This window comes from Mycetomoellerius zeteki, unplaced genomic scaffold (assembly GCF_001594055.1).
Source record: "Mycetomoellerius zeteki isolate Tzet28-1 unplaced genomic scaffold, Tzet1.0 scaffold221, whole genome shotgun sequence".
Classification (NCBI taxonomy): Eukaryota; Metazoa; Arthropoda; class Insecta; order Hymenoptera; family Formicidae; genus Mycetomoellerius; species Mycetomoellerius zeteki.
In genome coordinates, this window is record NW_017257184.1 from 1006666 (window position 1) to 1020843 (window position 14178).

General features: G+C 37.1%; 1 protein-coding gene across 3 annotated transcripts in view; it reads left to right on the forward strand.

Moving 5' to 3' along the window:
- The window catches only part of tei (irregular chiasm C-roughest protein teiresias), a 368837-nt gene that overhangs the window by 283979 nt on the left and 70680 nt on the right, over window positions 1-14178 (forward strand). For all 3 annotated transcript variants that reach the window (XM_018448499.1, XM_018448497.1, XM_018448498.1), the window contains exons 8-9: window positions 10002-10148; window positions 13243-13515. In XM_018448499.1, the coding sequence (XP_018304001.1) occupies window positions 10002-10148; window positions 13243-13515 (420 nt within the window). The remainder of the gene's footprint in view (window positions 1-10001; window positions 10149-13242; window positions 13516-14178) is intronic.

Below are 14178 nucleotides of genomic sequence, written 5' to 3' on the forward strand. Positions count from 1 at the left end.
TATTACGTACCGCAACGGGCGCGACAAGTCTACCACACAGACGCCGGTAGAAATCGGGACAATGGACAGCCTCACACCGACGCCGGTCCCTTTCATCCCGGCAATTCTCGCCGGCGCGAGAATTGCTTTCATTCGGCTCCGATAGACAGGTGTACGCGCTCGATATTATCCCCGTCTCGATGCACTACTACACGCTGCAGCCGCGCCTATTGCCGCATTGTAAATTTCGTGCCAGCGTTAAAGGGAGATTCAGTGGTTGTGGCGCTCGCCGTGCCGTACGTAAGCAACATCGAGGAAGCTGTTACGCGGCACGTGATATCGGAGCAGCACGTTGTTCCATCTAATCTGCTCTATTGCATGGCCGGCACTTGTGCGATGGAAAGAGATAAGACAACAGGAACGATGGCGCGGATACAGATGTACCTATCGTGATTGTGTTGCGATGACCTACTCAAAATAAGGAAATTATATAGTTATTACGATTAACGATTGCAAGTAATGACTAACGTTTAATGAAAAGTTTTATTATCGAATTGAAATATACGTCATGATGTACTTTTTATATTTATAACTGTACATATATTACAGGAAAAATAGATTATGAGATATATGAAAAATCATGAATAATATTGCGCGAATATGGTGCTTTATTATGCAAACATAAATAACATTTCTCCTTTGCGCTTGACATTAACTAGAATCAAAATATAACTTGTGATAATTTGTGTGTATTAAAAAATGAAATATTTGGAATGAATATTGTAAGAAAATAATAACTGTAAGAAAAAAAAGTCATTTTGAAATATAAATAAGCTTTCTATCTATTTCTTACAACAATGGTGCAGTAAGAATTTTGTTCTAATATTTAATAACAATTAATTTAATATCTAATATAATATAATAGCGATATGGTTAATCCTGATAAAGCAGGATATGATACCGTAACGATGAGAACAACGAAGCCTTTATGCTCAAAATGTAAAGTAATTCGGAAATTATCATGATTTGCAGCACAATGTTTTGATAATAGATTTATAATTAATTAAAATCTATAAAAAATTAAAATTGTATTAAAATCTACAAAAAGACGAACGAAAGGGAGTACTCAGACGTACTCGTATAGATTCATTACCATTTAACTGTTCTTTGTCGTGGGAGAGCTCGCCGTCCGCGGCCGTTTCTACGATCTGATAAATATTTAAAACTGTCTATAATTCCCTCCTTCCTGTGAGCAGTTTCTGAACGTTTCATAGCTTTTAATCTTATCTTTATTTCATATTCCAAGCTTAATCTGCCTTATCTTCTCAATCGAGGTGTTCATTGATTGGAATAAGCGATATAAATCCGCATTCCACGAGACTTTATCATCGTAGCGGAGCAGAAGAAATGAAATTTCTGTAGAGTGAAAAGATCTAATTGATATCATCTGAAAATTAACACTGAAAAAAAAAATGAGAATTGTGAAAGAAGAAACTTATGGATACCTTTTTATTAAATCTGATAACATATATTTTACTTGAATTTAAATGGAGATTAGCAACTAATAGTGAAAAGTTAAATTGCATGCGCTAAATGTGGAGGTAACAAATAATTACACTTTTCTCCCCTTGCCACATATCGCTTCACTCTGGTTACTTTATTAAGTTAGTGACTTTCATGAGGCAATCTCTCAACTTGATGCTTTCAACCAATAATGAGGAGTAAAGTTGTAAGATTCTAACATTCTTGCTCATTTTATACTCTTCAAATAATGATGTCCTTTATAATTCATAAAATCGCGCACTATTGATTTTAAAGATAAGGCAATCAAAAATTAAAAATCTTCAAGAGACTAAATCTCTAAAAATATAAATTGATCGATACAGCTTTAATGTCATAAAGTCCTTTATCCAACAGCAATTTAATTTAGATTACAATTGAGATATTAATATTGAAAATAAAAACGCAGTAAGAAAAGAGAAAATCTTTAGCGAAGGCAAGCTCTTTCCAAAGGAATAAAGTCTTTATCCGAAAAGTGGAGCGTCTGAGATCTTTCATATATGTACAAGTTACTCGTGAAAAATATAGCAAAGAAATGGCGCAATTTCGATAAAGCATATCAGCTGCTGTCGAATATCCTCTTTCAGTTTCGCATGTCGAAAGCAACATTATCCGTATCATCATTTTCTTCGTAAGTCACGTAATGGACATCGCATAGACACGGACGTCTACATCAAAGGAAAGGAGAATAACGTTTGTTTTAATGAATATACCTTTTGCCAAGAAAGCGCGTATCTTTTCATATGTGAAAAGGTTGTCTGTTCAACAGCGCGATGCATCATCATATAGATACGAAATGCAGTAGTGCATTTTTATACGTATATCTACTTGAGGCGTGCGCTTCAAAAACTCGATACTTTCTAAAAATCAATAAAACAGTAAAATGATTTTTAATATTTAGCGATAATAAAATGATTTTTTACAAACGGTTGATAGAAAATATTACCTTTTGTAAATAAAAATGGTTGATAGAAAATATCAATCTTTTTATTAAAAAAAAGGTACGCATAAAAATTGGCAAAATTTCGGGAAAAATTTGTTCATTTTTACATGTTTTAAAGATAGCCGGGCCAGGTAGCAATGCATGCTTCACCGAAAACGTTTTGCGAAAACGTATACATAGCGAAAATATGGAAACGCATGAAATCCAGGACTATAAATTTCACAATATGCGCCGTTGTAGTCACGGTATTAAATTTCGGTTACGTTATACCCGTGTCGCAGACACGGCTCTCAATACACATATATAATACTAGCAAAAATCTGTTTATCCATTAAATTCCGCATATTCCACGTTCCGTTATCGCCTAGTCATTAGCATAATTAAATTGATTATTAAGCGAAATTGAATCCGCTCGGCGTTACCAAATCGTATATTTCCATCCACCGTTACCATTTCTAAATCTTTTTGGAAAATTAAGGCTCTCTCGTTCGTTCGATTTGAATTCTGCAACAGGATTTACGGTGTATACATCGCCGTTCGTGGATCGGTAACGACGTTGCTTTTTAGCTGGTGCGGCGAATAAAAGCTTACCGCAGCATAATTTCCTTTATTCATCGTCAATCAGCGCAGCTTGAGCCGAATAAGATAGAGAGAACGGAGCCGGACGAAACCGGAGAGAACGAGAGAGATTTCTGTGCGGAGTTCGCGGGAGAGACCACTTTCTTGATTAGACCGTACCGTTTAAGCGGGTGAACCCATTACATTCGTTAAACGTATTCGCTGCGTCGGTGAACTTTTCGCCTAGGTGCGTCCCGTCCCGCGCCGGAGTATTACTCTGCGCGAATCAGTGGTGCTTTTGCCATGCATTTCCCCGAATAAAAATCGGAATCGCGATTTCTTGCTGTGAACGAATCGAGCGGACGTCGATAAATATTTAACCGCGTGCCGCCCTGCATTCCGGAAATAGAGCTGCATTGTGCTTCAACTACAATGAGGTGATTTTTCAGCGTATCATGCTGATGCATGGATTTTACTTTTTACGCACATCTCCTACTTCGATCTGATTAAAATGCAAGATAATTTCAAATTGATCCTGTTCTTAACTAGTTCGGAGTTTTTTTTAAATAAACTGTTATATGTACATATATATAATGTAGAACATGGAGTAATACAGTTTAACGCTTAATTATATAATTTAGTATTAAGCATTAATTACAGCATTTCACGTATAACGTTAATATCGTTCAGTATTAATTCTATTTATATTAAAACGTTTCCTATCGCGGTGCTTAAGTTTCGGTATTCAGAAATAACTGAAACTAAATTGAAATAGTTATTCCGCTTTTATTCGGATATTATTATTCTTTCAGCAAATTTGCGCCGGTTATAATCAATGCAAGAAATCAGCTCGCACGAATCCAGTAATGGTCTCCAGGAGAACAGTGCCCGAGCACGGCCGCGTACGTCGAGTGTTCCATCGAAAAAGCAACCCGAGTTTAACGCGGCCGATTAAATCGCTTTTCAACCAACTTTTTTAATCCACCCTTCCACGTTCGTATTCTGCTCGTTAAGAAACACCTTTTTAATCCCCTTTACGTAGCTTGATCCGCGTATTTACGCAAGACTGCCTTTTCGATCAACTTTATACGATAGGAGTGGAAATTACAATTTCTCTTGAATTAATCAGAAAAGCATGGAGAGGCACTCAAACGAGAAGCTCATTCGCGACGTAGTCCGCCACTATGCGATGAAGCATCGCCGGGCTCGCTGGTGTAAATCACAATCGTGAATAACAATTTCGAGATTTGATAGAGATTTCGCACTGCGCTCCATTCACATCTCGAGTGAATCATGATTGTCTTTTCCGTCTCTGCGTCTTGAGTTATTTATTGTCCGTTAAAACTTTGCGCAAAACTGTACTTCCCTTGACGCGTCGACGAAGTAACGCAATGGAAGTGTCACGAAAATAAAGTGCACGTTTCTACACTATTTGATGTATTCGAGGAGTCCAAAGACGTGTAAAAATGATTACGCTGAAAAGACTTACAGATTTATAGAAACGATATTGCATTTTCTGCTATTTTTTTACTCGTATTGTCATGAATTATGAATTAAATAACGCATCGTGTAAGTTTTCTTTTATAATTATCTATTTAAATTTTTTATATTATTTTCAAGCAAATTAATATTGACTTCCTTTGTATTCACTTTGGAAACTTTAATTCTTATTAATAATATAATTTTATATTTTAATGAGGAATTGAGATATGAAATAGTACAATTATCTTCTTGCCGCGTAAATGTTACATTAGAGAGTATATAAATGGAACGGTGAATTAATGCGCGAGTTTTTTTCGGAACATTAATAAAAAAGATCTGCGTTATCAATCAAGTATCTAAAAATTCGAAAAATTGGACTGATTGTGTAGTTTCGTTTATCTCGTTATTGAGTTACACAAAACGCTGAGAACAGCTGCAGCCGTCACTTTCCGCTGCGATCAGCCGCGTACGAGTGATAAGAACTATGATGGACGACCTGTTATTACCAAACGTCAGAAGGCACTGCGATTTCCACAAGAATTATTGCCAAATACTGTTCTAAAGTAACGGTTTAGCTGTACGTTTGACGTGCCATGACTTTTTATACCGCGAATACTCTTATACCGCAATAAAAGAATTTAAGCACTTGATGATCGCAGGAGTCTTTAATATTTCTTACGAAACTTTGATATATATGAATTTGTTAATCTTTAATAGAAATTTGGCGACGAATAAAACTTTATTCGTGAGATATGCTACAACTTTTTTCAGCATTTATTTAAATATTGAATAAAATAATAATTTGTTGTATAAGGCAAATCAATCATAATTATCAAGATTAATTAAAAATTTAACTTGCATATTACGTTCACATATGTAGCTATTCGCGTAGTAACAATTTTCGAAATAAAAGCCTTTTTAAAAGCTGATAATGAAATATTTGGCTGTCAGTCGTATATACATTTATGACATTAATTATTTGTTTAAATTAATATTTGAAATTTGATTTCTCTTCGAGAATAATCCTGGTCTCGCTGTTAAATTAATTAAACTCTCATGTTGCTGATATAATCGTTTGTTCTATGATGTTTCGGCAATGAATATTTCTGATCGCAGATAGCGCTTGATGTATGTATGCTCCTCCAATTCTGCTTCCAACAGACAATATCTTTCTCGTGTCAATATTACTGTAATGGGCGGGAAATCGTAGTCTTTTATGCGAGGATGTACAGGGGATCGGTGAAATAATATTTTTTGTGTGTGCACTGGCTACGAAATAACTAGATTTATTAAAGTCGTCCTCGTCTTCGTATTACTCTCGTATTACGCCCGGGTAGACTGTATAATTAATCGGCAGCCACGGGACGTGACAGAAAAATCGACGTCCCGTCGTCGTGACGGATGACGCCGCGCGGCTACGACGGGAAACGGCTATATGTGAGTTATCCTATTAAATATTCAATTATTTCTGCCTTCCACTCCTGACGTCTGGAATTCGCTCGGCGCGACGGCGCACGCTGTGCCGAGCCAACGCCGCGCCGGCGGGGCCAAGCTTAATCCCTATTCATAGACTCAATCGAGTGATTTCGAATAAATCCTTCCAGCGTTCCGCGAGATCCGCTGCAATTAAAATACTTTAATATCCTTTGGAGCACGTATCCGCCCCGGGCAATGCCTTCGCCGTTCGCGAACCTTTCACCCAAACTCGTTGCTGCCGCCGTCGCCGCTGCTACCGCCCATTCCCAATTTCTTTTTGGTATAGTTACTCTTATTAAACGTCCCATTCCTTTTCGAGAAAGCACGTTCGCCTCTCGTTCAAAGCCTTTATAGGGAAGGTAAGTCAGACAAATTCGGACTCTCTCGTTTTCATATATTGCAACGAATTGTGCAAATAGTTGATTTCGCAATATGGCTTTACAAAGCCGCAATTTTCTTTGAGATTAAGGAATGTTTAAATCACTAAGTTAACATACTATTCTTGGACCCGTAATTTGTGATTGTATCCAATGTATTCTTCGGATATCTTACAGCATGTTGGGAAAACTTTCAAGCAAAGATCGAAGTAAATACATGAAAATAATTTATCATGATTTTGTCGGATGATCTATCACACCGATACATTGGACGTAGGAACATTTTGCAAGAAGAAACGAGCGCGTCAGCTGTGTGAAATCGCTTAAGAGGAAGTTGATCTTTATACGATCATCATTTGGAAGTGGCACAAAGCGAGGATATCAGAAACTCCAATGATATATCCAGAATAACATTCAGGATATTGGAATTTCCGAAATATTATTAACTGTGAAGATATTATTAACCGCAATTTATGATCTTATATCGTTCCTTTTACCTAAAGAAATAATTATCAATTGTGGCAGTTTATAAATGTACTTGTTTTATCAGTGTTAGATTTCATTTCTTTGACATTAGTGTTCATTTCTTTAACATTAGTGTTATAATATATATTTTTTATTGTCATTTTACTGACATGTTTGATATTTTAGTTAAACATTATTTTAAAATATTAATATCTTATAAGTGACAACATTATTTTTGAGGAGAAAAAAGACTAATATCATATTTTTGTATTTTTTCAACAGTTATGAATATTATGATTATTTTGCTTATATAAAATTTTTTTTTTATAATTTAGAGACGTTTTATTTCTACATATATATATATACGTATCACGATAAAAGCTTATGCTTTGGACATAGGCACTTGTGTGGTACACGATATACAGAAGATCGGTTTTTGTTCCATGTTGTTACGTCGATTTTTCATGGAGTTACAGCGTTTAGAAAATCCGGTACGCATACCCATTCATAAAAGATTGCCGTGTGTACATTTTTTGTATGTAATTTGACAGGTGAGCTAATCCGTTACTAAAAAACAGGTGCGAAAACGTGTACCGTACACGTGCTTTGTAACAGGATATGCCACGCCGAGAGAATCATATACGCTGGTCAACACTGCCACTAGATCGAAAAATCACACGGGTCGATATAATCGCCAATATCGTTGAACAAAAAATTGCAACGAAATAATTCCGTTTCAAAACTATAACTCTCGCTTCTAATGAGCGCAAGACTACTTGTATTGAATTATTAGTTTGCAGAAACGATGAATAATTATGAAAATAATATTTATGCATTTCATCCAGAGATCTCTATTATCTTTAAAGATATTTTTTCATCGAGATCGATATAATCGATATCTTATGGAAAAAAAATTTTAACGAGATGAACTTGGTTTTATTCGAAAATTATGATTTTACTGTTTTCCATGAGTACCATTGTTTATTTCAGACGGTTAGTTTACGAAAATAAAATCACAAAAAAAATTTTGTCCCGAGAATCAATTTTCGTTATTGAAAATAGAAATCATTGTATATATTTAAATTAATTTATTATTATTTTATGTCGTATTTTGTATCTCGAGAGAATTGAAATTATATAAATATAATAAATCAACTATTACTATTGTAATTCTAATAAATTATGAAAATAAAATTATCAAGTTATTGTTATGTGGATATAAAATCATAATATAACGATGGCATGGAACTTTGCTCAGCAATTTCAAAATCAATTATATTATTAAGTGTAGAACATAACAAAAAAGACATGATGTCGTCAATAAAGCGATTAATATATCACATACAATTCGATGTAACAAAATATATTCTAATCTTTTTCTAATTACCGTTAAATATTAACTGATTTTTTTTAACAAAAGAAAATTACTCGGATATTACATAAAAACATGATGATATGTCAATTCAAAATTTATAATTTACTACAGGAGAAATTTTTGTGTTTAATTTTGGCAGAAAATTCTTTGTCCTCCGTTTCAATCTACCTCGAGTTGGCTCCGTTCATTTCCCGGCCAAATTGGTTGAATCCCAGCCGAACTTTCCGGAAATGTCGTACTTTTTTTTGGCCTTTAAGTCACGGCCTGGCCTTATTTCATGTGAAACGGCGCCGCATCTCACGAAGTTCGCCAGGGATACTGTACCGTTAACACAATCGAGCTTGCCTTGGCAATGTTAAAGGCGAGCGGTGTCTTTAGTAGAATAGCTCACCACCCTTCCTGTGATTATAGCCGGCCTATATAAAAGTTTCACTACAAAACTCCGTCTAACGATACATGGGATTCGCTTCTTCTCTTTTCCGTCTACTTTCTTCCCTTTCCCAATATTCTTCCCGCACTTCTCCCCTTTCCTCTGTAATCCTCTACCTTTCATGAGTATGTTTTCCGACTATGCTCTTCCTGTATTCCCTAGGGTAGTTCCACATTCGCGAAAGAGGTATACTTTCAAGTAGCCAATCCGACAGCTGCGTCAAATCCGCAGCTTCACTGTAACGAGGTCGATGACGGAGGAGAGAAGGAATGAGCGGTAATGGTAGATCCAAAATAGTGAAGAAAGAAATAGGCTACAGCTAAATGAAAGTTTGGCGGCAAACGGTAAAGAAAGGCCAGCGAATTGATAATGGCTGTCTCGGAGTCACTTCCGCATTTATGAATAAGTTGAATAAATGTCCTTTTGTTTTCTTCTTTCCTTGAAAGGATATCCTTGCCAGGTCAATTTTCTTTTTGAAATTCGGCGACCATTGCACTTGCATTACTGATAATAATTTTTTAGATATAATAATTTTGAACTCATCAGCTTTTCTCCTTCCACATTCTCTTTATTTTACTTCTTTATTTCTCTCTATTTCTCAAATGATTGCGAATAAACAAATAGTCCGTCAATACAATTTTAAATTACTATTCAAGAGATTTTAATCACAAAAATGATACGCGTTTTGTAATCAGTATAATTGGATTATCTGATGAAGATGAATGACATTTTAAAAGTGGAACAATTTTGATAATGATATAAGCAAGATAAAATTGTTAACATCTGTAATCCCGTCTCTAAAGAAGCAATTTCTTGTGATCTAATTATTTTTATGTTTACATGTCTAATCCATGCTATCATTAATGAGGAATCACGTGTCATATTTTGTTAAAAAGTCATTCGCAAACAATTATCATTATGCATTCACACAAAAAAGTTAATGTTCTAAATCTATTAAGATAAAGTTTTAACTTTTTTAACCTGGGCACCTATCATGGAATAGTTGGAATAGATTCCGATCGGAATTATTTCGTTTTCCCTCAAAAACATAATAGAAATCTAGGGAATTATTGAATAATTCTGATCGGAATCTGTTCCGAATAATTCCATAATACCTGCTTCTTTTTTCCGATGGTTGGCGATTAATTTCGGGTAGTTAATTACTGAATAATGCATGTATGGCAATTGTCTATGAAAAATATCGTGAAATCATGAACATCGAGAGAAGTCGCTTGCAGAGCCGACTCGGTCGGCTGATGCGAACTGCGCGACGACGTTAACGTAAATCCGCGGACCGTGCGTGCTGTTTCCAGTGCGTTAATTCGTATATCCACCAGCTTTCCGCTTGTGTTTCAGACAATGGACCGCCCCCCGTGGAGCAGAGCGATGACGGATGGTTGAACTTCACAAAAATCACTCGGGCCGAGAGCGGCTGGTACAAGTGTTATACGCGGCATATGCTCGGCATTTTCACCAGCATCGGATATTTTCTCAATGTTCGCTGTGAGTAAATCGTTGTCACGCCATTTTGTCGCTTTCAATAGCGTAGAATTTCCCGCGGATTCGAGCGGAAACGTCAAGTTAATAAATGTATCTATCTCCTTCGACAAAAAGAAAAGAAAGAGTATTCCTTTGAAAAGAATAATTTTTCATAGCTTAACTTGCAATTTCTACGATACCCTCAATATTAATTTGCATCTTACATTTAAATAATAGATCTTTGCCGGTAATACAGAACTATCACGGTCGATAAAATAATAAAGTTTATTGTTTATTAAATAAACGTTCCAACAAGTATTATATGATTTTACATAATTAGATATATGATTTAATTAGATGTTTTTTTTATGATTTACTTTTTAAACGGTAGAATGTAAAAATACAAACATTTTTTAAATAAAATTAGGATTACCATTTATATTTAGATTTACGGAAATAAATTTGTTTGCTAATTATATTCTTGACAGTTTGCCAAGCTGTATTTCTGTGTGAACTTCTTGTTTTCAAAACTAGTGAATTATCAAAAAAATTAAAATAATATTACGTAATGTTCGAAATATGTATAAAAGCGACGGTAGCATCGACGAAAGATAATTACGTCGCAGTGCATCTTTTGGCTGATGCATTGTCTACCCCTTATGCATTTGATAGTGCTCGAAGAGACATTCTCCCTGATTCGGAATGCGAAGGGGGTCGTTGCTGCAGCCAATAACCGGATACCACAGTCATTTGTCAAGGGCGGAAACCACCGAGCCAACCGGAAATTATCCGTGCCCCGTCGTGAAAATTTGCAAATTTCCTACCTAGCCCCATTCCTTCCATCTTGCCATTATAACCAGAGGGCGATGCGCTCCCTGCATCTCAAACCCGCGGCCCTCGTCTCTCTCTCTTTCCCCATCCTCTTGTCTTCTATCTAGTTCTCTATTCTTCTCTGTCACACCCATCCTCTCTCTCTCTCTCTCTCTCTCTCTCTCTCTCTCTCTCTCTTTCTCTCTCTCCTCTCGATTTCTCTCTCGATCTCTCGTCTGCTCCTTCGACCGACGATGCTGGATACGGGCTTCCGAGCACCTAATCTCTACGCAATTTAGATGGCTCGAGAGCACCTATAAACCAACCATCCTCCTTCGTGGGAATTATCGATTACACTGCTACTATGTCCTGTTCGAATCTCCTCCTGGATTACTTATCCGCCGGATAACGTCAAGGCGGGTTTAAACCGACGCGCTAATTTCGCCGGCTTGTAGACAGTCTACAGATAGGACGTAGTTTAAAGGGACAGAAGTGATAAGACCAGCGCTATCGATAGGCGAACAGATTTTTCTCGTAACTGTTACCAGCATGAATGATGCAAACTTACATTATTTTTTTATATATTATGTACATGTCCATATTTAAATATAATTTTTAATTCTTATTAACGATAGAAAAAGAAATTATCGTATATTAAATTGTCTCTATTAAAAAAATACTTTGTGATAGTATGTAAATTCTATAATTTTTAAACATTCAATTTAACTAAACATCTTGAATGTGCATAATTCAATTAGTAGGGACACGAAAAGCATATCAAAGTAATTAGAGATAACGCGATCAGAGACGGACGAGTATATGAGAACCTTAATCACCTTAGTGCACGCGAATCGCATTAAGATTTAGGACGATCACAAGCCGCTGCCGTAGAAGAAGAGACGCAGATCAAATTTGGAGATAACGAGAGCTGTCGAAGAGAGGAGTAATGCCGACGAAAAACGTCAAATTATCGGGTCTGATTACCAGGCCCTCTGTTTTTTCCCTTTTCCTTTCCTGTGTTTGTTAAAGCACTAGCGGTGGTGTTTGCTGTAAAATTCCGAACAAACTACAAGACAAACGAGATATAGTTGGAAGCCGTACGAGCATGAGAGGAAGTGAAAGCCTCCTATCGCATCCGCACCACTTTGATCCCTTTGTTTTGCTATAGGATGAGCTGGAGGATCAGCTTGCTAACTCAAAGGACTGCTACGTCCTCCCATTCCCCTGCCCCTGCTTCTTTCTCTTTCTCAGCCGAATTCCGCTGGAGCAGTCCGGCTCTAATTCCCGAACAGAGATACGAGCAGCCTCTGCTCACCATCTACTCTCTTGTCCCTTTCTGCGCATTTTCTCCCTCTCTCCCCCCCTCTTCTCTCTCTCTCTCCTCCCCCCTCTCTCTCTCTCTCTCTCTCTCTCTCTCTGCGGCGATGGACATAGCACTAGCTGGAGAGCAAACAATCGTAACCGTATAATTCCATAGGTGGAATCGGAAAAGGATAGGAGGGATGAGAAAGGGTAGAAGTTGGAACCGATAGTACGTAACGTCATGGTGGGGAAAAGATTTTGTCGAACCCAGCACGTGAGAGTAGAGAGATACTACCCCAACTTTATCTCTCGTACGTGCCGCTGATTTCTGATACCACAGTAGTTCTTGGATATCGATGACGATATTGAAACCGGAATTCAAAATGACGGTAAAGGGTGAATGTGTGTTGGAAATTCTTAGAAAATTCTCATATCTATGGTGCGCAAAAGTTATTGTACAACACGTTTTAACACTTTTTTTTAGCGTTCAGAAAAGATTTATACCTATTTATATAATTATGGAATCTAATAAACAAAATATATGTAACGATAAATATAAGAGCATCTTAGATTTTTAGGTACAAACAAATAAAATTTTAAATTTTCTTTGAAAATATTACGATATTTTTGAAATGAATTATTGCATATATTTCATCACGGATCATATTAACGAAATATAAAGAATCTAGGAAGGAAGTCTAATAGGCTTTCTACAATAAACTGTTACCTAAGCTTTAAGTTTTAAGCCGTAAAAAATTGATCAATCACAGGCGAATGTGAGAAGAATAATCGACTATGATTGGTCAATTTCTTACGACTTAAGACTTAAAGTTTAGATAATAGCTTGTTATAGAAAACCCATTAAAATTCCATTCCGAGTGTGCGCTATGCTCACATTGTGGATTAATTTTCGTGCATTGTTTCATCTTCCTGTGGCCTATACGTTTAAGTTCGTCTTTTGAGTTAGTTTGCTGCTCATTGAGAGATTTAAATCAATGGGATTTAGATGATCCAGATATGGAGACCGAAGCGGAAGCATTGAACGGTGAAGCGACCGATTCTCGGCGGATGGAAGTGCAAATCGGCGGTGCTGTGACCCTCGAGTGCGACGGCGGTTGTTGGGGCCACGGACCTGGAATGGATCCAGTCGGAGGGCCCGGGCCCCTCGCTTTGAGTCGGGTAGTATACCAAGAAGCTGGGGAGTATCGGTGCGTCGCGCCGGATCGGAAAATGCAAGACACGTGGCGAGCTCAGTTACCCTATCACATCAAGGTTACCGGTGAGTCCGATAAAATTTCTACCAGAATAAACTACCAGATTCTCAATGCTTGCACTGCACGGATTTTCCTCTTCGTACCTTCACTCGCTTGCGTATATCAGCGGTGCGCGCGTGTGCATCTCTGGACTCTGAGGAATTTTTTTCTGTCTGCGAGCACGCAAGCCAAATGCGACAGAGATTATCTGAAAACCGATTAGACGTTCACAGTGCGCGTCCGCAAGTTACAAATTGAATTGCGATTCACATGACGTTGATAATGCGCGAGATGCATTGTTGCCGCGATTGGTATCTGACGAACATAACATTGTGCGGCGTGTCGCATTGTACCTGGTTGCATTGTAGGTTGCGGCTAACTACCTTGCCCGCTATCTGGTTCTAAATTTAATTATAACAGTCGACATTGAATTAACCGTGTTACTGTATAACCGTGTTAACGGTGGTAACACATTAATTATCAGCTTAAACTTTTGACGACCTGCTGAGGAGTATGGAACGTTTCTCTTTCTCTCGTGCGGAGTTAATGCATTCCTTTAATCCGTTTAATGTAGTTACGTTTCGGCAAAACAAATAAACTAGAGCCACACTCAAATGGTATAATTTGTGCATTTACATTTCATGTACACTTGTGTACACGAAGTTTGTTACGGTACGTACACGGTTCAG